This window comes from Cynocephalus volans, chromosome 17 (genome assembly GCF_027409185.1).
Source record: "Cynocephalus volans isolate mCynVol1 chromosome 17, mCynVol1.pri, whole genome shotgun sequence".
Classification (NCBI taxonomy): domain Eukaryota; kingdom Metazoa; phylum Chordata; class Mammalia; order Dermoptera; family Cynocephalidae; genus Cynocephalus; species Cynocephalus volans.
The window spans coordinates 5,620,708-5,643,566 of NC_084476.1; the positions used below are offsets into that span (position 1 = coordinate 5,620,708).

Sequence of the window (22,859 nt, forward strand, 5' to 3'; positions counted from 1 at the left end):
CAGCCCTTTAGTATCACATTTACTCTTCACATAGATTAAAATTCCTTCCCTTGTAACCACAGAATCTTGGATTTGGGTTTTGAAAAGGATCTCACAGTCATACTCAATGCTGTAAACGCCGAATGCCAGAAACGACAGAATGTCTTGCTGTCAGCGACACTCACAGAAGGTGAGTTGAAAAGAAGTGACCGTCTTTGTTCTTAGTGAAGAGGAAGGACCTAGATGTTATCCAGGTCGTTTTCCAGCAGTGATTCCCAACCTCGGGGACTAAAGGGGGAGGTAAATGTCCCTAGAGGACTATATACGAGGGTACTTCAAGAAGTTCATGGAAAAATAGAATTAAAAGATAATACAAATCTTTCCATGAACTTTTTGAAGTACCGTCGTACATATAGTTTTTCAAACTCTATATCCCCAGCTTCCCCCTTCCACCCATCCAAGACTGATCTGGCACAGGGAAAGGGAGGGTAGGTCCCATGTCCCAAGTCATCTCAGGTGAAGAGAACACTGCTGGTGCAGAGGAGAAGGAAGGGCTGACTGCCATTGACCCAGGGGTTTCGTGAGGTTCTTATTGCAGTTGCAGCCCATGGAGAGCAGGGCCTTGCTCTGAAGATGGTGACGTTTTATGCAAGTGCATTTTTAGTGTGATCATCCTGCCTTTTTTGAAAGAGATATTGACCGTAAAAATATATATTCTGGAAGCTCCTTTCTGTCTTCCCTACTGATGAGATGGAAATTCTTAGCAAGACAGGAGCATTGAGACTTGGAAGGAAGTTGCATCACCACACCAGAATCAGCCTGCATAATGAGTCATTGTCCAAACAACAATATAGCTTTCATGTTTTTAGTCTGGTTTCCTTGATTTACTAGGCCACATTGTGATATGCACACAACAGATGCCATTCATGTGACCCATCAACAGTTCTCAAAGTATATTCTAAGTAACATTAATTTTGAGTGATAATCTGTGAAAAGGGGATTCTGTGGTCAAAAAAGTTTGGGACATGCCCCACACTTTCTTGGAGATTCATGGTGCATGTTAACACAATAAAGGCCCTGAGAAGGCCTGTAGCAAAGAAGCCTGTGAAACCTTTTTAATCCTTTTGGAAATTTACTTGAGAACCCTTTTGGGGGGTGGGCATGGGTGCACACATCCATTAATATCCTTTTGGATGGTTTTCCTTAGATGAGAGTTTATAAAACCCTGGTATGGATCAGTTGTTCGATTGTGTGAAGGATTGGTGAGTCTGCCCCACCAAACTGGAGATAGGGCTGATCAGTGCGGGGCCTTGGTGATACCCACGGGGACTTTCTTAGTAAACCTGGATGGGTGCTGCATGGGGGTTTGCGTACATTACTAGTTTCATGGGGTGTGTTTATTGTCTGCTTTGCTCTTTTCACTTTTTATCCAAGGCGTAGCATGGCTAGCCGATATCAGTTTACACAATCCAGTCAGTATTTCTGTCCTGGACGAAAGCCATGACCAGTTTAACCCAAAGGGCACAGTGATCCAAGAAGCCTCTCCTCCGCAAACTAGCAACAAGCTGGACAGCTTCGCAATACCAGAGAGTCTCACTCAGCATGTGGCATTGGTTCCTAGCAAACTGAGGCTTGTCACTCTAGCGGCCTTCATCCTTCAGAAATGCAAGGTAGGACTGCGGACTAGACCTGGCTTGATCCAGGGAAGAAAGGCCTATTGTATTTATGTCAGGCACTGATAACAATGAGTTGAGACATCAAAAAAAGAAAAAGTTTTTATGGAGGTAGACTTTCATATATATCCTTTCAGTCAGTGGTTCTAGGATGGTGGTAAAAAATCAGAAGCCAGTGATAGCCATGATGTTCACCTTGAAATCTGCCTTAAATGTCTTCCCTGGGACTGATACTAAGAACGTGCTGGTGGTAGAAACATGCTGGATGTGAGGCAAAAGAGGGGCTTATGCTCATGTTTCCTAAAGAATCATAGAATTTGTGTGTTTATTTACTAGATTCACGTGATGATTTTCTCTGGGGTATGGGAAAATAGTAGGCGGAAGGGCTTGGCAGTGAGGCTTTAGGATTTACTGCATACGTAGGGTCTCAGCTGGTATTTGTGGCAAGCCCCGAACGAACGAAAGGAACAGAGCCGAGGACAGCCGCACTCGGAAGTGTGCTCGTTGTCCTGATACGGACTGCTCTTTCAGGTTATAGCAATGTCATTTTCTTTTCCTACATTCTTTGTAGAGAGGAGTACCAGTGTTTTTTGGTTTTTATTTTATTTATTTTTTAATAATTTAAAGCTGTCTGTTACCTTTGTTTCCAAATTGGGGCCAACATGACTATTTTAGAGAAATACTCATTTTAGTGTCACCTTAATCTTAAAAACACATAGTCATTTTTTCCCCTTTGTATCAATGTAGTTTGAGAAAGACCAGAAGATGATTGTCTTTTTCTCAAGTTGCGAGCTGGTGGAGTTCCACTACAATCTCTTCCTTGAGACCTTGCTGAGCAGCACAGGGGCCCCGGCATCAGGGTCCTCACCATCTGCCTCCTCGCGATTAAAATTCCTGCGGCTGCATGGCAACATGGAGCAGGAGGTGAGCACCGCCCTCGCCCCGGGGTGCGGAAGACGGAGCTGAAAACGGGCAGCCCACTGGAACCAGAAGTGGCTTAGGCTGCTGGGTTGTTGCGGGAAGGGGAGTTCATTGTTCCCACTGGCTTTTGCTCCGGAGCTGGTCTCTTCCACCTGAGAGAGCTCACGGACCCAGCTTGGCCTGAATCTACTTCTACCAGCTGTTAAGGCAACCGAGTACCACTAAGTAGCTGGCACCAGGGAAGGGTTTTGCCTTTTTAGTACCCAGTGTGTAATTAGGGCTTGATGTCTTCAAATTAAGAGCATTAATGGAGCTAAATTGTGGATCCCATATGGTACTGCTGAGCACGGCTGCTGTCATTGTCAACAAGACACAGCGCTGCATTCTGAACACTTTTGGTTGGGAGAGGTACTGTGTAGCAGAGGGGTTTTGGGCTCCACGCCTTTCTCAGCACAGAGTAAGATTTGTGTTCAGAAGAAGAGTATCACATTTCCCTTATTTTTGGTACTTAGCTGTGTTAAGTCTTATTTCTCTACCTTAACTAGGCCAACTGTTCCAGGAGTCGGAGGGAGTATGGGAGTGGGATGTACTCACTGGAATTGGGAAAGAAAGAAAGAACAGGGTGTGGAAATAGGAGCCACCTTGTCCTAGAAGAGAGGTTACCAGCTGCTTAGAAAATAAGAAAGAGTGAAAGAAAACTAGAAATCAGAGTGAGATTTGACTAGAACCAACTTAAAAAAATCATAACATTTTTAGAGCCAAAAGAGACATTAAAGGTCTGACATGATCCTAGACAAGTCCAGCCCCTCTTCGTGTTTTTGCTTTTTGATTTTGATAATTAAGGACACAGAGTCCTAAAAAAGTGATCTTGCTCAAGGTCACTCAAGGGCACAGCTCATTTGCCACAAGATTATATTGAAGTCCCCAAATAGTCTAGCCATTGTAAATTTTAGGACCTGTTGGTTTTTACCTTCAGGATCACCGATTCTATCAAGCTTATTTGTTTTATTCTTAATACCGTTTATGGTTTGGGCTTTTGTTTTTGTTTTATACTTAAGTTTACTAGTCTTCTGGGTCTGTTTTCATTGGAGGCATTCTGCGGGGTAGGTCTGAGGGTGATGAAGGAGCTGGATAGGGACTCAGAGAAATCTAGGAATTTTAATACATCATGCAGAAGACTCTATAGTTAAATTATATAGAGACTGTTTCTCTGATAGGGTAGTAGTCTGGCATGGTATTTATAGCCATGTTGTCTGGGTATGAACTGCTTGTGTTCTAGTCCTGCTCTGTCATTTACTATTAAATATTTAGCCTCCATAGCCTCCTGATGAGATAGGAAGAAGAAAATAAGTGGTTTCTTTGCCTTTCGTTTTCTAAGTATTAGGGTTAAACGTCTTGTTCCTGACTAAGCTGAAACGGTTCTAGTTACATCTTCCTGGCTTGTTACCCCAGCCACTGCCCAACAAGACCTTAGTGTGGTTTCCCTAGATGATCGACATGATTCTAAATAAGTGGATTAAGCATTAAAGAGAGGTTACTGTTTGAAGCAGATGCTGCAGGGTTGTTGTGATCAAAGTCCACGAATTTGGTCGTTTTTTTCCTTACCCCAAATCTGAATACATTGTGTTCAGTTATTAAGATGTTTCACAGGCTTTTATGAACTCCTCTGACTTTTTCTGATTTTTATTCTACAATGCAACCATTAAAACTGATCCTTACAAACACTGTGTAGTAAACTGGACAAGTGCATCTTCCTTTTGAGGCTCTAAGCACTAACCCTGGAACACAAACTCCCTGAGTTCGAATATCATTTTAGCCCTTTACTGTGTGTGGGTGTCCCTTGGGCAGGTTACTTAACTTCTCTGTGCTTCAGTTTCTTTGGCTGGAAAATGAGGATGATGATGGTATCTACTCGTCGGGTTGTTAATGAGGATTAGGTAAGTTCAGACATGTAAAATGCTTAGACCTGTGTCTTGTACACAGTAAGTGCTCAATAAACGTTGGTTGTTTTTTATGTCTTTATACAATGGACAGAAAACCCTTGAACAACACGGGCTTGAACTGTCCAAGTCCACTTTTAAGTGGGATTTTTTTTGATAAATATATTAGAAAATTTCTGGTTAGGTATGTTATGAATGCATACCTCACCAAACAGTTAAGTAGGCTACTGTTAGGCAGGCTATTAGTACTGAAGTAGTTAAGCAGTCAACTACTTCTTAAGTAACAAGGAGCCGCCTGCCCCCACTCCTGGCACACAGCGCCCCAGGGGAAAGTTATATGTGGATTTTCTCTTGTGCAACCCGGGGTGTGGGGGGTCTGTACCCTGACTTCCCACGTTGTGTAAGGGTCAACTATACTAAGTGAGGTGTGCCCAGGGTTCCAGCTTTATGACAAAAATACATGCATGTGAGAGACCAGGAGGAGGCATATCCACAGTGCATGGTGGTTGTGCTAGAGCCAAAGGAGAGACTTCACTTTTTTTATTTTTCCAAATTTTTAGTAATTTGGCTACATTACTTTTTATTTGTTGTTAACAGATGGATGTGGCCAGGTCTCAAGTGCTTAGAGCACTGTGACTTAAACACACTCAGAGGGTGCCCTTACACGTTCACACTGAAAGCATTAGTGTAGTCACCTTTTGGTCCAGCAAGTCTGTTTTTTGGAATTGAACTGAAGGGACTAATTAAGAAAGTGTACAACAGCTTATCTACAAAGATGTTTATCACAGCATTGATTGTAATGTTAAAAAATTGGAGACAGAGAAAACCTTAATTACCAGTAATAGGATATGGGTCACATAGATGGTGGTACATCCATTCAGCCAAATGATGTGGTCTTTGGATATTTATTGGCATGAAAAGGTATCCACATTCTATTGATACATGATAAGAACATGTTCATAGTATAAATAGTAGGATGCCATTTTTTAGAAGCCACATATTTGGTTATGTTGTGCTTAGAAAGGGGATTCAGGAAACATCAAGGTGTTACTGGTGGTGGTAGCTTGCCTCAAGTGGTGGGATGACTTTATTTTCTTCCTTTAACTTAAATATAATTTTTCTACCATTAAAATATAATTTGTATAAACGTTTAATCTTTTTTTAAAATTAGTTTTTAAAAAATGGACCTGTAGGGATGGTTCATTATTCTACATTGGCCTTCCCTGCTCCTGTTAGGTCTGAAGGATGTGCCCACCCTGACATTATCTTACTGAAATGTACTACTCTGAAAGTTCTGCTACTTTTCTATATTTTCAGAAGTCTAGTCCTGTAAGTACAGGGTCGTCTCAGAAGCCGTGAAGAATTTACTTCTTCCTCTTCCCTGACAAACCTCTCTGTGCCTAAAATAGCTGTAGCAGTAAGAAATTGGAAGTTACAGAAATCTAAGCCTACTTTGCTGGAATATATCTCAGAGTTGAAAGGCCCTACTTTTCCTTCTTTTTGTAGGAAAGAACAGCAGTATTTCAGGAATTCTCGCATTCCAAAAGAGGTGTCCTTCTTTGTACGGTATGTATCACTCTGTACTCCATGTGAAGGTTGAAATATTTCTGTAATGGTGGTTGGAAGTTTTTGTCTCTTGACAGTTTGTCCTGTGGCCATACCACGTGGAGTGGGAATACCAAGGACCTCTTGGTGTGGCTATCTCTTTGTACTTCTGGCTTGTCACCTGGCTGGGCCACAGATTGCCGGCTCCGACCATGCTGAAGACTTGGCAGTTTGCTCACTAATAGTGGCAGCTGTTGGTCTGAAAATGTGTGAATTTCGGTGATTTCTATCCACCAAAAACTTGTAAATTACAGCTATCGGGAGTAATTAGAGCTGAGAAATTCTTTCCACAACAAAATGACTCTACTTGCCTCTGCTCACCTTTTTCTTAAAGGAAAATAGATGCACCGGGCAGATTTTATTTGCTACTGTCTAAAACTGTCATTTGCCCTTCGCCTCAGTTGCTGCAGTCTTGGATAGTTGCCTTCTCCAACACAGCACTGACCTTTTTCATGCATGTCTCTTGTGCTCTTTTGAGATTGAAAACTCACACCTGTGATGTTCCCCCTCTAGGGATTCGTTTTACTGTAGTTTTTGCTGTCTCCCGTAGTTTGTGCTGTTTTGGATGATGTAACTGAATCCCTACCTGGTTATTGGAGAAGTACCTGTATACACAGTAGAGAAATTGCAATATAAATTTAGTGAATCCAGTGACAAGTACTGGGGTGGGAACACAGACATTTAGCTATTTGAATGTCTGTCTAGGCTTCATTTAATGTAATTACTTTTTAAGGAACTCCTATTCTATATTCAGTTTTAAAGGTAATGGAGACTGTTTTCTTTCTAAATTTAGAGTTGTTAGGAATTGAACCCAATTATGGGTGAGTTTAGCTTTGTTTCTTATGGGTATATGTGTGTGTTCAGCTACAGGAAGGTCTGCTTGGTAACCTGCTTATCATAGTGTTGATTCTCACATGTGCGTAGCAAATGGTGGTCCTACAGACTTGTCCATTCAGATCTGAGGACAGTTACTACTGGAACACTTGCCTCCTAGGAGATCTGTGTCTGACCAAGTAGCCTCTTCTTTTATGGAGCCAGTCCACGAGTCAGATGCTTGTGATCATTCTAGTCATTTTAAGTACCTGGTCTAAAGTGAAGATTAAATCCAGGTAATTTACTCGATAAAGAAATTTGTCAAAAATCTTTATCGTGTCCAATAACACTTTCTAGAACCTGACCCCTACATTTCTCCTCTCACCCCATTCTCCCCTTGCTCCCTACCCTTCAGCCAAATAGGCCTGTTTTTCAGTTCCTTGAGTCTGTCATTCTGACTTTTCCTTAGTACATGCTTCCCTCTGCCTGGAACACCCACCCTGACTTTGACTAACCCCTGTACCTCAGCTTAAATTTCACTTCTTCAGAGAAACCTCAGGAGCCCCAATTCTTCCCCATTAGGCATTTCCAGTGCACCCTGCATTTATCTTTGTAATGCTCAGCACACCTGGTCTAGGTGTCTTCCCACCAGACTGTAAGTTGCATGGAGACCAGGACTGTGATTTGTTCACAGTTGCATCTCGGTGTCTAGCAGAGAGCAGTCACACAGTAGGCACTCGGTATTTGTGGGTCAAATTGGGTGCATAGATGGGGCCCAGGAAACTCAGTGTTGAGAAGCACCAGTGTGTGCCTTTTTCTAAAGACTGAGAGAGGTAGAGATTAATATACTTGCTCATTGGGCATAAGTTTATTTTTTTCATACATATGCTGTTATCTGAGGAGTGAATGTTATAGATTGTCTAAATTGGAACAGAAACAGTAAGAACCTTTGAGCTGAGTTTGTGTTAGGATAGGACCAAAGTGTTTTATTATTCTTGACCCTCAAGATGCTGAATTTATCCCAGGGAAAATGTCGAGTCTCCTAGTATGCAAATGCTGCCATGCTTTACGGACATGGGTGAGCTGTAAGTCTCAAAGAAAACTCAAGGTATCTGAAGTTCAGTTTTTGCTTTATTTGGCTCTACATGGAAGAAAAGATCATTCTTTCTGAAATGCAGTTGGCCCTCCATATCCATGGGTTCCACATCCCTGGATTCAGTCAACTGCAAATCAAAAATATTTGGGAAAAAAATGGATGGTTGTGTCTGTACTGAACATGTATGGACTTTTTTTCTTGTCGTCATTCCATAAACAATACAGTATAACCGCTATTTACATAGTGTTTACATTGTATTAGGCATTAGAAGTTATCTAGAGATCATTTAAAGTATATAGGAGGATGTGCCTTGGTTATATGCAACTATGACACCATTTTATATGAAGGACAAACATCCATAGGTTTTGGTATCTGCAGGGGTCGTAGAATCAATTCCCCACGGATATCAGGGGACAACTATGTAATTCTCAGTGGGGTCAAAAGCATATGATCATTTTCCTTGTTCTGTCTGGCTGATGCTATCTGCAGGCAAGCGATGTCAGCTAGACAAAGAATACCATTGTCTGAACAAAGCACAGCACCTGCATCCCTCTGCCCCCTGCCAGTCCTGGGTGCTGCATGTAAAGCACTCTTTCCCTCGCCCACAGTCTGATTTCTCTGAAGCCTCTTGGTCTGTGTTCGTTTGCTTGTCCAGGTCACTTCCACTGTGCCGATCTTCTGCCAGTGTCTCATCGTCTCATCTCTTCTTTACTCTGAATTGAAGATAACTGTAGAAGAGCTGGCTGGGAGGGGAGGGGAGTCATTTTTTTCCATGTCTAAGCCAGAATACAGCACGGGTTCCTGGGTGATGAGAAGTTCTTCGCTTGCTTTTTAGTATTCCTGCTACTTCAGCCATATTTGTTTGCTTGAGCTGGCACTTCTGGTGTCAGGGCTGTGGGGCATGTGAGACGCACACTGTAATAGATCATGCCTGGGTTGGAGGAGATACTGTCACTCTGCATCCTTTTAAGCAGCCTGTTGCTGGCCAGGCTATCTGAATGCTCTCCAGGAGCCTCCTTGGTGTTAATGAGGAACGAGGGCCACGTCAGGACGAGACAGATGGAGAACTGGCTTCTTCTGATAAAGAGGAATCATGTTGTTAATTGTTGCGTGGGGATTTTTCCCCTTTATATTGTACCTTTTGCTGTTGTAATTTATCATACCAAGATCATTTTCACAAGGCCAGAAGACTGAATGTCTCTATGAAAATTTGGAAATTGTGGTGTAACCATACAAAAGTTCACAATTATGCTATTTCCTTTACTGTTAGAAAGTTCTTTCCCCACCCCATTTTCCTTCCTGCTAGGTGCAATTAATGGTGTGTGTGTGTTTTCTTTCATCTTAATTATAAACATCCTAAAAGCAAGGGTCTTTTTAATTTTGTGCAACTGTCTCAGGACTTGATACATGGCTTTATATACTATGGCTGTGTATAATAAATGTTCAGCCGGGGTGAGATGGAGTCTAGGCAGAGTTAAAAGGGTAGTTGGGGCAGGAGAGACCAGTTTGTGAAAGAGAAAAAGTCATCAGACATTTGCAATGTAATTTTGTGTCCTCTGGAAAATTATATCTAAGGAAAAGCCAAGTTAAGTAGGGAGTAGCGATTAACAGGAAGGAGTCATTTGAAAGTTGAAAGCCTACTTTCCCAGTGGAATTAAGAAATTAGAGGAATCAGATATGACACTGGATTAGCTACAAAATATTATTTCCTCCTGCTTGTAGTGAAGAACTATCTGTAAGCAAAGAAAGGGAGCATGGTTTTTAATGCCATTGTTATGTTGATGAGTTGATAAAAAGAAATACCACTGAGTGACTAGAAAGTGAAATTTCCAGGTTACCTCCTGGTTTTGAGACTGACAGTAGAGGCTGGACAGCTGGCTTATTTGGTTAGAGCATGGTGCTGATAACACCAAGGTCAAGAGTTCATATCCCTGTACTGGCCAGCCATCAATAATTTTTTTTTAAAAAGGGGCTGGCCTGTGGCTCACTTGGGAGAGTGTGGTGCTGATAGCACCAATGCCCTAGGTTCGGATCCCTACGTAGGGATGGCCGGTTAGCTCACTTGGGAGAGCGTGGTGCAGACAACACCAAGTCACGGGTTAAGATCCCCTTACCGGTCATCCTTTAAAAAAAAAATTTTTTTTTTTTAAATTTTTCTTCAAGTTCCCGGGTTTGGGTCCCCATACTGACCAGCCGCAAAAAAATAAATAAGATAAAAATTTTAAAAACACACATGTACACAAGGCTGACACTAGACTTTCTGTTGGTTTGTGTCGCTCTCTTTGGTTGTCCCTGGGTGAAAGGAATACAGTAACCGTTTCTCCTGCAAGGAAAGACACTGTCAGCTCCACCCAGGTCTGAACATATCTTGGTTGTCCAGCACATGCATTTCTTTTTCAGGAGAGAAACCTAAATCACCTGTGCTGCTTTCCTCTACCTTCTCAATTTTTTTTTTTTTTGTTTCTTTTCTTTTCTTTTCTTTTCTTTTTTTTTGCTTGAAGCTCACTGTTAGGTCTGTGCAGTTCTTAATTTCCTCTCCTCCTGGGGAATTTCCACCGTGCCAGGAGGCTAGGAGACAAAGGAGATAAGGTTGTAAGAGTCACAGAATGTCAATTCAGCACCCCAAAGAAATGTTGACTTTCTTGCTTTTCTCTGGAGTATGCTTTTTAGGTAAAGTTTATCTTTTTCATTTTATTTTATTTGTGTTAATGAAAGATCATTTGGAGATTGTTTGCTGTTTGCTCAGTTACACTAACTCATGTTGCCAGTTTTTTGGCGGCTCCAGCCAAGCTCTCTCGCCTCTGACAGCTTCTGCACTCTCTCCTTCCTCCTCTGATTACGCAGCCCAATCTGTCACCCGGACAACGGGGGCCTGTACCCTGCTGATGGCTTTCCACACACGGCAATAATGACTTTTGGCAGGCCGGGAAGGCATCAGAGGCGAGTTTGCTGCGTCCCTTCTCAGAGAGACGGCAGGCCCCCTCTCCCTGTTAGTAAAAGCACTTTGTGAGGTTCTCGGGTAAATAAATGAGTCATTTTAATCCAACTGACAGGCTGGCACCTGAGCAAGCTGCCTTCCATCTGTACTCTAGGTCTCATGGAGGCAGCCAATTGTCAAGCCCAGGGCCTTCAAGGCCTCACCGTTGAGTGTCTTTCAGAACTGACTTTAGCAATTCTTTTGCCCTAATTAGGTTAAAGGAATAAAATTGGACTGCATCAAAGTTCTAAGAGTGGCAGAGAACTGAAGCCTTTGCCGAGTCTTGGGCAGGTTGCGGTTTTCCTGTTGCTCTGGTGTAGTGGCTGACAGCCTTCAGGGAAAGGAGCAGTCTCCTGCTTCTCTGTGGTCCTCTGCCCAGGAGCGATGGGTGATGTGTGGAGGGCGAGAGAGTGAAGTGGCCTCTGAATCACCTAACCACCTGATTGCTGCCATACTAATTCTTACTGCATCCCGAGGTTGAGTACTTAGATTTACAGTTCTCAATACAGTTTTCACAGACACTTTCATTCCATCTTCAACAAAACCTCATGAAATAAATAGAACAGTTCATGCAGCCATTTTATAGGTGAGTCAGCTGAGACTCAGAGAGCCAAATTGACTTGCCCTGATTAGGTAGTTCCCAAAGTGACAGTGCAGTGAGTAGCCCCTTTCTCTCTGCTCCTGGACAGGACTGTTTCTTTCCCCCATTCTCTGCGGCAGCCTAGGCTGGAGATAGAAGTGCCTAAGCAGGTGGCTGGGTTAAATCTGGGCAGGAGAAAACAAGGGGAGCAGCAGGCAGTGGCTGTCTGTCATGAGGTACCCCCAACACCAGAAGTAGTGGGAGGCAGGAAGGTTGTGTCAGTTGTCCAGCGCTAGGTCACCCAAGTGGGAACAGAACCTTGAAGAGTCACCACGAGAGGCTGCTGGCATCCTTTATAACTCACTGTTTGTGCTCAGAGTGAGTCTCGTGAACGTCATATGCTATTATGCTATTTTGCCTTTTTAGAGTTTTATTTGTGTTTCCTGGTTGAATATACTAAACCAACAAGCGTTAAATTTTTTACACATTCTGTCTGTAGAGCTCAGGCAGCCCATCGTCTACATGCATCTCCCACTGCAGAGCACTGAAATAAAATAAATCATTCTCAACAAGAGCTTAACAGATTTAAGAACCCATCAGTTTTTTTAAAGACATCAACTGTGGTTGGTGCAGAAAGCAGTCTCTGCTCCCCTTTAGATAGAGAACACTCTAAATTGTGTTCTCAAAGGCGTCAGCTCTGGAACATCGCCCTCAGCTTTCAGAGCATGTGGGAGCTGTCTGAAAAACACTTTGTGGGTGGTTGACACACTTCTAGTATATTAGACTTTCTCTTACACACTTACAAATGCAGTCTAGCCACCATTCAAAGAAAGCCAGCAAATTTTACGTATGAGTGAAGGTAGACAAATCCTGAGCTACCCTCAGTGGTCTTTCTGGGTGAGACAGTATCTTCCAGAGTCCTGCCTCTGACCCTGGGGGATGCAGGGAGCCTACTGCTTATAGGAACTTTGCATACTTACTGCTTTTCAAAAAAGCCATGTCCATATGAATCCTTAGTGATAGTTAAAAGAGAAGTGGTGGGGGAAGATATCTTTACATACAGAATAAACTCAGCTGTGAAATGGAAGGAAGGAATGATAAGGCATAGAAAGTCATTGCTTTCAACCATAAAGGCAACAAAAGGTTTTAGGAAATAATATTCACATGGTCTCAAAAGTTTTAGTACCCAGTTACTGATTGCATTACAAAGGAAGGGAAGCACACAGCACCCTGAGGTTGCATTTCTGTCAGATTCCTAAAGTGAACGTTACTGAAAAAGCAGTGAGATGTTCCTAAGACACCTGGGCTCTTCAAAAATGACAGTCATCAAACAACTGAATAAGTCATTCAAAGGCAGAGGTACTGTTCCAGATTAAGGAAGTCTAAAGAGACAGGGTAGTAGAGTGCAAGGTCTATGATTGGATCCTAGATTGGGAAAGAGAAACAACTATAAAAGACATCGTAGGTATATAGTTGGAGAAATTTGAACATGGAATGTTTATTAGAAAATATTTATTATTCAATATTAAGTTTCTTAGGTGTGATAATGGTGTTGCAGTTATGTAGAAGAGTGTCCTTTTACTTAGGAGATGATTGCTAAAGTATTTAGGGCTGAAAATGTTATGATGTTTGCAACTTAGTTTCAGATGGTTCAGAAAAACTTGAGTGTAGAGAAAAAGAGAAAGCAGATGTGCCAAGCCTGGCACCTGATGACTGTAGATGAGGAGTTACAGGGTTGAGAGGTTACAGGGGCTTGCTGTGCACGTCTCACCTTTCCTGTGGGCCTAAGTTTTTCTGAATAAGAATTTTAGGAAAAATGGTATGCATTTGTTGTTAAAAGAAAAACAAAGCAAACAACACAGAAAAATACAGAGAGAAAAGTTGAAATCACCCCAAATCCCTCTGTCAGAAATAACCACGTTGACTGTTTTGGGAGCTGTTGGGAAAATAGAATAGTTTGGTCAGGGCCCTCGGGTCCAGTTGGGTGTGGTTCATCATCCTTTGTAAGCAAAAGGAGAGGGAGAGAGAGAGAGAGAGAGAGAGAGAGAGTGTGTGTGTGTGTGTGTGTGTGTATTTCATGCGGTATCTTTTTAGCTTTGTTGCTATTCTTGTGTTCTTCAGAGAGAGAGAGAAAGAGTCTTTGGTGAGGCAGGCTGGCAGGCATTTGCCTTGGGCGTCCACCGGGTGCAGCCATGCTTTCCAACCTATGGTTCCAAGGACCTTTTGGCCGGTTACCTAGCTCATAGACCTGCATGAAGGTATCTGGTGACCCAGCCTGGCGTGTGTGGGGTCTGGGGACCCAGCCTGGCATGTGAAGGGTTTGCGACCCAGTCTGGACAATGGGCTTGAGGGGGTCTGTGGGCTCCAGACCCAGCCTTAGCTCAACAGTTGGCCCACTCAGAACAACTGGTGTAGTCATGGTGAAGTAGCTTTACATGAGCCTTCTTCAAATTAGTTCTCATTTTATTCATCTGTTTATCAGTAGATCTATTCCTCTATCTCCAATTTAATGTTGTTTGTTTTTGTTATCGCTCCTTTTATTTTCCTTGAATTTGTTTGTTGAATAGACCAGATCATTTGTTTTTTAGAATACCCCACATTCTGAATTTGGCTAATTGTGTCTACATGGTATTATTTAACATGTTCCTTTTTCTCCCATATTTCCTATAAACTAGTAGTTGGATCTAGAACTTGATTAGATTCAGAGTCTAGGTTTGGGTGTGGGATGGTTTTTTTGGGTAATAATGCATCATAGGCAATACTCTATTTCCTATTGCATGACAGCTGATTATCTTTTTAATTGTGTCAGAACGTTTACGTGGTCTCAGAGTCAAAAAGTATAAAGGTTCATTAAAGGAAGTCTAGCTTCTGTCCTGGTCCACTCCTTCTTGTTCTCTTCCTTCCCCTGTAGGTAACTTCTTGTAAGCTTTTGGGTTCTTCCCATTATTTCTTTTTAAAATATGAGCAAATATGTTTGTATTTCCCCCATTTCTTACACAAACGCATCCTGTACACACTCAAAATACATCCTAGAGATTCTCCATGTCAGTGTGTAGAAATCTGGGCTCCTTTTATAGCTGTATAATACTCTGTTATGTGGAGTGTTACCGTGTTTTATTCAACCTGTCTCCTGCTGGTAGGTGTTTGGGTTTTTTCCAGATCTGCAATTATATATAGTACTGAAGTGAATAACTTCATGCACATATCATTTTGTATTTTTGCCAGTGTGTCTTTGGGTGCATTTGTAGAGTGAGATTGCTCTGAGTCAAAGGGCAAGCGCACTTGTAATTTTGCTAGATACTACCAAGTTCCCTGCCATAGGAGTTGTACTATTTTGCATTCCTACCAGCAGCATATGAGGGACATAGCATCTTTTTTGATGGTAAAATGTAGTATAACATAAGATGGCCTTGGAAAAGTAAAGCAGACCTAGATTTGAGAGTTACCTTCATTTCTTAGCTGTGTGTCCCTGAACAAGTTACTTAACCTCTCTGAACCTTGGTTTCTTCATCTGTCAAATGGGGTAATAAGTTGTTTTGAAGAGTTATTTTGATTATTAGTCAAGGTAATGCAGGTAAAATGCTCAACACAGTATCTGGTGTGTAGTAAGTGCTCAATAAATGTCAACTGGGGATATTCTTGTTAGGACTCTTACACTTGATGAATGCTGAGTACAAATTTATTGCTAAAGACTGGGAGATTCCCATTTTCTAGTATCTCTGCCAGAATGACGAAAGACTAGAGAAAGCAGAGAATGTTTGCTTTTTGGGCGGTGACCAGTTGAAAAGAATAAATCTGTACTGTTTATAGTTTTTTAGCTGTCTGGTTATTAAGTCTTTGAACTGATTAATGGGTTGGCCTGCATTCTAATGTAGCTATCAGAAGGGGCAGGGTATTACTCGATCCTTCTTGCTCTCTGAGGCTAATGAGCAAAGTCCTCAGTAAATACTTTGCAACTCACCTCCACAGATGAATACCTTGAGGGGTAATATCCCAGGAGCACACATCAAAGCCATATTGTTGTTAGGCATTGCTGATAAGTATGGGTTGGGGATAATAAATTCATGGAGGCATTCATCATAAAGTAGTTTTTCAGCTAAAATATAAATTAGTAAAACATGCTAGAAATTTTCAGAATTCTTACATACACAGCTGATAATTACCATTTAAGTTCTTGGGCTAACCTGCAGATTATGTTCATGTAGCGAAGTGGGTCGTGATTGCCTCACAATGGGTTCTGTAGAACTTGCCCCTAAATCAGAAGTTTTAGCCACAGATGGACTTCAGTCGGGTCCCTGAGCCCCCTGAAGTTGTGCATAGAATCGTGGGGGGTGCGTGCCTATCTGTGCGTGTGCATGCCCACATGCACCCCCCCAAACTTGTGCATGCACTACAGGGTGGGTGAACTCTCAGAGTTTTATTAGATTATCACATGTATCCATGACCCAAAAAAGGTTCAGGAACTCAGTCCTAACCATATTCTTTTCTGTTTTGAAGGACGTTGCAGCTCGGGGCTTAGATCTCCCTCACGTCACCTGGATTGTTCAGGTAATTTCTTAGTTGTTCAGGTGTGAGCTTGAGGCAGGAATATATGGTCATGAACAGATGCAGTGGCTTTAAGTAGAATAATTATTATTACCCTCTTGGGTGTTGCCCTGTAAGCAGGCAGCAAACTAGCCTTATCTGTACAATTCTCCTGACATCTTTCCTGAACCCAGCCCACCTACCCACTGCAGCAAAACAGCCAGAATGTGCACTCATGGGAGGGAGGTGGAAGGCTCTCCTGCTCCCAGACTAATTCATGTCACAAGCCAAAATTTCAACCATCTGAAAAATAACAGGAATTACCCAGGCCCCTGGGAGGCCTCATTCTGTGCAGGCGATGGCCCAGCTGTCCTGAGAGTCATGTCCATGTACATTGACCTGCGGGGAGCAATTAAGTTCCTGACAGCATCTTACACGTACCTCTAGCCTTAGACGCTTTGCCAGAGGGTACAGGTGTTAGCTCTGGAGTCTAGTGGTTTTAGTTTTGTTTTTTCTTTTCGTTAGTCTGCAGAATGGTATTTTTAAGACCTTCTGTGTGGAGACCAGGGGACACGTGCCCTGTTTACGTGAGTCATGGTTTATTCACACGCGAGCAGAATTGCATGCTTGTCACTAGCTAGGAAATCTGATCTGCTCTCCACAGATGATCGTTTTGGGACCAGAGGCATTGTGTCCTCTTTCCTGCTGGTCACAAGGAAGTTAAAGATAAGGCAAGAATAATTTTAATGTGCTGGAGGCCAGGCACACAAAATCGATCATTTAGAGCCTCTTGTATTGTGAGTATGGATTAGCTTAGTATGCCTGGCGTCCCATATATTACGTTCACCTTGGCCCTCTGATCTTTGATTCTTCTAGCAACAAAGAAAAAAAAGGAAGACAACTGGTCAATTAGTTTTAATGATGACAAAGTCATTGCTAAAGATAACAAAATGTTTTGCATAGTCCATTCTGCTGAGTTATAGGGTCTCCCTTTCTCCCTGAGTCAGGAATGCTCCATGAGAGCAGAAGCATGTCCCCACCTGCAGGGTACCTGCCTCTCAACTACCTTGTTTCCACTCTATTGAGACTGAGTGGGACTGCAGGTAGGTGATGGGAACCAGCTCCGGGGGCCTGTTCCTGGTGGCCCAGCAGCAGAGATGGACCCTGCCAGCAGAGCAGTTGACCCCTTTTATCCATAGACTGTCCAGTGACCCCTCTTGCCTCATCCCCACTGCTTTGTCTACCAAGGAAGCAGGCCAAGGTCATGTGGTGAACTTGGAGAAATTTACGCTCCTCTGCCTGCATTTTCACCTTGCAGAGTCACCTCAGTGAAAAGATGCAAAAAGGAAAATGAAGAGACCTGTGGAGAAGTAAAATTAAAAAGGAGATACTGGGACGAGAAGACGTCTCGTTTATCTGAAACTTGGCCACTGCTCACATTTGTGTGTCAGAGCCTTGTTATTTCCAACGAAGCCAGGAGTTTCAGGGTTGAGTGCCTTCTTGTGATTGTGTTAGGGTAACCATAGCACCAAGATTTAATTTTTGGGTCACCTGCAGGCAGGTGAGGGGTATTGCACTTCCAATTAATGGCAATGTTTTGATGTATGAATGCCTTCATTTTTGTTACCCTTTTTAGTACAACGCTCCGTCTTCACCTGCAGAATACATCCACCGGATTGGAAGAACCGCCCGGATTGGCTGCCGTGGGAGCAGCCTGCTCATTTTGGCTCCTTCAGAGGCAGAATATGTCAACTCGTTGGCTTCTCACAAAATCAAGTGAGTCAGAAACCTGAATGGGGTTTCAGCTGATCTCACCTAATTAACTTTCTGTCGCTTTTTACAGTGAATGGGCCTTGTAAGCTAACTAAGAGCCTTTAACCCTTGTGATCCCTAAATGAGTCCCAGAATAGCCAGTGGCAAAAACTGAAACCCTCAATGCTGTCAGCACATGACAGTTTCCATTGCATTGCCAGACTGAGTCGTAGGGCGGTCTGTTGCGCTTCATTTTCCACTTCTCCTGTAAACTCAGTGTGCACAGCCCTCTTACCCAGCTTCTTGAAGACCTTTTTATATTCACAGGTTTTTTTTGCAGTTAAAATTTTGTTATCTTCAAAGTTGATTTCTCTTTTTGTAAAAATACTGCTTTTTACTCATCACACAGTTCCCCTCCCCCAGGAAAATAAACCCAGGTAGGAGAAAGAGTTTGGGGCAGTTGGCAACCAGGACTTTCCAGCGCCATCTTGTCTATGACACAGTCAAGTGGCGACGCCTCATGCTGTCCTGAGTGAAGCGCCAGGTGCCAGCCCCGGGCGGACACGCTCAGCAGGATGGCAGGGAAGCGTAAGCAGAGATAATTTACAGACGTGGATTTGTTTTGTTTTCCATAACATCTCCGGCACCTGAAGTAGCAAGTTATAATAATAGGCTTCTAAAGGCTTTTTGACACACTGATCTACTTTAAGGCATTTCTTCTATTCAGACATAACATAGTGATGGATAAAGTATTTTTGAAAGAGCCGTGTGTCTACACAAAATGGCAGGACACGATACAGGCCAAGCACAGATGTAGCAGTGTCCGCTCAGGTACCACTTGTGCTGATGCTGCGCTGTGAGCGTGCCTCTGCACTGTGCCAGTGAATGTGACAGTCTTATTTCTTGTTTTTTTTCCCCTTGCCAGCCCTATGTTTTATGTAAAACATCAAATCTACAGGACTTTTTCTTTCCCTTAAAGCACAGAGCTGGAAAAATCATTGCATTATACATCTGAAGTGTCCCAGCAGATGGCATGGGGGCCTGGTCGGGGGGGCAGCAGGACTAAGTGCAAGCCACCTACTTGGACGAGCTGTACGTGGCCGTCCCCACGATACCTGCCATGTTCCCACCCTGCAGAACTCCCCTGCTCATGCTAATAAGACTTTTCCAAACTCTTTCGAGGTTAGGAGTGCGGACATTAAAGGACTAAGGCTTATTCAGAAAATGAGTCTTATGTTCTTCAGTGTTGGGGAAGGCAGGAACACGCTCCTGGCAATAATTTCAGGCCAGAATAAAGGTAGTTTATGTTTCCTTTTTATTCTATTTGTTCTTATATTAATACAGTCTGTCAGTTGAAAGTGTGGTTTTTATTTGTTTCAGGAAGATGTACATGTTTTATCTTCTTTGTGAAAGAAGTCTTGTAGCTCAGTGGATCACTTTTCACCCCAAGCTGCTTCTCCAGCTGGATTCTGGGTTCCCTGAGGCTGGAGGCTGGTGCGTCTTTGTGGCCCTTTCAGCATCTAGGCCAGCACCCTACCGGGCAAGCGCACTCAGAGATGCTGAGAGGTTGACACACAAGCCGTCCAGAGTGGCTCCTATCCCTCACCCGCTCTCACAGGCTGGGAGCCCGCCAGAGGCTATTGCTGTTTTCTCCATCACAGGAATTGGTTCACGGATAGGAAAATTTCAGAATTTTGTGTTTTGGCCTCCCTGTAGAAAATGTAGTCCCTGCACTTAGCAACCTGTCAACTGCACCGTGGCTCCTCTTTCTCCTCCTCCCATCCCAGACCTAAAATTCACTTTCTCCCATTCCTTCCTGCTGGCAGCTCTCTGGATGCGCTCCCATGCCCACTCACTTTGATGTGATTTCCCTGGAAAACTGAGCAACTGCAGTCACCAGGTCAGATGACAGTTGTCTGACGCCAGAGCTAACAGCATAGGTGCCTCTGGCTCTCTCTGCTCTCTTAAGTTTTCTTTGATAAACACATTCAACTTGGTTGCTCTCAAGGATTGAAATATAAACCTAAATTCAAAAAGGGAAAACAGTAGTTAGCACAGGCACGGACTGTTAATGAGCCAGCTGTATTTGAGGGACGTTACAGTGTGGTGGTCATCTCCTGTCATGCCTTGTTTGGAAAAACAGTGTACGGGCATTTGTGTGCACTTCAACACGGCATTCGCATTAGAAGGAGACAATTCTGGCATGCCAGGGACTTGGCCTTGGAGAGGAAGTTGGGAAGGATGACGCTAGGGAAGTACTGAAAGGAAGAGATTTAGGTCTTTTGGGGGAGAATAAGAGCATTTGTGTGAGGGCGGAGGAGTCCTGTCTGAGTCTACCCTGCTGGCATCTGCCTTGAAAACTGGCCCTGCAAGGCCGCAGCCTGCGCCACTGCTGCCTCACAGCAGGCTGGGGTCTCCCTGCACAGATCCCAGAACTGGGGCTAGGCCGTTTCAGCTGTGCATTGTCTGTCCCGGTTCCGTCTGAGGAAAGGCTGTACATTGGATCTGTATATAGAGAGAATGTGTCCTTAACATAATACAAAAAAATAAAATCTAGTAAGAGCATGTTGAAGAGTGTGCAGTGGGAAGAAGCAGACTCGAACATTTTTGGAATCCAAGAAGAACACCCTTCAATATTCAGAAAGAGGAGGAAGAGGAAGAAGTGAGTGTGTGTTTTATGCCTGAGACTATGAGAGCCAGGCAGCGGGGTGCTGGGCTGGCTGATGGATTACAGGGGAGATTCGGGAAGGCAGGCCAAGGCTCTTGACAGCAAGGGCCATCACAGCAAATTGCCACCCACCTCCATGTGCCGTGGAGCTCACCCTGACAATTTAATTCAGAGGCTGTGCGGGAGATGGGCCCTGGGCCGGTGCCACCTCTGTCCAAACGCTCAGAACTTTGCTTCCACGTCCTTTTGACTTCTTCGTATTTGCCAACTTCTTAACTTTTTTCCACTTCCCCTTTAAATGTGTTTCTAATGAAAGTCATCATTGGTTTATTAAAATGTAAATGCTTCATCAAAACGTGTATTTCTTAGATCAGGCATAAGACAGTTCCCTGAATTTATTTATCTATCTCTTCTCATAATAAGGTGGGGTGATTCAGATCTGTTGATGGACCCATAAATAATCATAGTAGATTTGCTTTGTTCCTCAGAAGCAATGATTTCTTAGAAATAGGAAGAAGGCCATTTTAAACTGTAAATCACTCCAGTTCATGCTCAGCTCCTGTTCACTTAGGGTAGCTAGTTCCCCAGCGTTGCTGTACAGACCCACTGCCTACAACCTGCCCTGGCTGGAATATCAACATTTGCATGCATTTGAGGAAACTGTGCCTTTCTGTGGCTTATTTAGTTTTTTGTATTCCTGAAATAACAATAATAATGTGAGTGGCATTATTCTTTTTTCTTTCTCCCTGCTTTAAGGTTTGACTCCAAGTTCATATGTTTCTTTTACTTTTGGGTTTTCCTCAAGGAAACAGTGGTGAATAGAGGCAAATCAGATAGACAAAAAAAAAAAAAAAAAAAGCTGGGCTATGTCTTCACCTTCCTTCAGGTTTCTAGGAATAAATAAGAGGCAGGTTCAGTAACCATACATTTCTCTCTCGTATGAAAAGCAGATTTCCCATGAAGTCCTGGGCATTCTCCCTGACTCCTGCCCTTTCAGCACATGCTCTGCCTTCCCTCATTGACTCTTAGTGTTGTAAAAAGACTTCACTTACCTGTAGGGCTGGGGGTTGGCAGTAGAGAGAGGATGCTGAGGGGTGGGGGCTGGGGGTGTTCAGGGAGGAGACGACACATCTCAGGTAAGTCGCTGTCAGAGATGTGACATTTTCATTCATAGACTTGTCAGAATCACCCTTGGGGGGAAGAGGGAGAATTGTCTTCTCCCACATAAGAGATTTTCATTCATGTTTTAATTTGCTGTTATGTTTTTTAAAAAAAAAATCATACAACAGAATCATTTCTCTTTTTATGATCTGTTTTTCTTCCACAGAACTTCTCTCTCCCTGTCTCCCTGGGATGTATCTTTTCAGCAGCTCATGTTTCCTCCTTCCTTCCTAATACACAAGTGGATCTGCTGCCCACATTCGAATGCTGTGGTCTTGCAGATGATGGGATGGAGTGTAGGCTTTCCAGACTCCACCAGTAGGCGGGTTTGACTGTTTGTTCTGGCTCCTGATGGCTTCTGTTCATGAGTGAAGCCCATACTCTGGTTTCAGCAATTTACCTGTGGCTCTAGATTCACTGGACACTGGTCCTTGCCCCATAATGATTAGGAGATGATAATAGTAAAGATCTTCCAGGGTGGAAGAAGGGAGCAGAGGTGCGTGGATGGCAGCTCTGGCTACTTGTTAATCTTCACTGGAACGTTTATTACCCCAATGGCTTGAGGACCTTTGGCCACCTTTTTTCTTTCCCCCCCTTTTTTTTTTAAGTATAAAACTGAAGAGACTATCTGAAATGTTTTTTATTTCATCATCATCTGCTCAAGTCAAGGTAGTGTATCAGTAAACGGGCCTACTTGTTTAGTACTCAAGATTTGTTAAGAAATAGTGACACGATCCCTCTCAAGGCAGTTCTAAGTGTAATCTGTTTTCAGTTGACCAGGGAGGAAGGGAATCATTGGGAATACTACCCTATCTGTCCCTGTGTATCATAGAGGGCCCCTTCCTTCCACATTCCTAAGGATTTAGGAGAATACCCTTTCCTGGGAAGATGTCACTTTATGTCTGGCTTTATGTCTGATTAGCTTGAGAAAAGGCTGGTTTTATCCATCAAGATTTTGGGTGCTTTTGGAAGAATAAAAAGTTTACCTTGATATGCCCTTCCTTTTACAGCATTTCTGAGATTAAGATGGAAGATATTTTGTCTGTTCTGACAAAGGATGATTGTTTTAAACGAAGACAGTGGAAAAACCAGGTGAGTTTTATTATTTATTGTGCTTTCCGCTAATGGACGTGACTCATTTCTTGATTTGGTGTGATAGAGACTTTGTGT

General features: G+C 43.1%; 1 protein-coding gene across 3 annotated transcripts in view; it reads left to right on the plus strand.

The window, feature by feature from the left end:
• DDX31 (DEAD-box helicase 31) overlaps window positions 1-22,859 on the plus strand; it is a 70,526-nt gene that overhangs the window by 18,083 nt on the left and 29,584 nt on the right. The window contains exons 11-17 of one of the 3 annotated variants that reach the window (XM_063082369.1): window positions 63-169; window positions 1,420-1,649; window positions 2,400-2,576; window positions 6,020-6,079; window positions 16,082-16,132; window positions 17,745-17,884; window positions 22,700-22,781. In XM_063082369.1, the coding sequence (XP_062938439.1) occupies window positions 63-169; window positions 1,420-1,649; window positions 2,400-2,576; window positions 6,020-6,079; window positions 16,082-16,132; window positions 17,745-17,884; window positions 22,700-22,781 (847 nt within the window). Of the gene's footprint in view, window positions 1-62; window positions 170-1,413; window positions 1,650-2,399; window positions 2,577-6,019; window positions 6,080-16,081; window positions 16,133-17,744; window positions 17,885-22,699; window positions 22,782-22,859 lie in introns of all 3 variants that reach the window. The other 2 variants (XM_063082368.1, XM_063082370.1) reach the window with 2 other exon arrangements.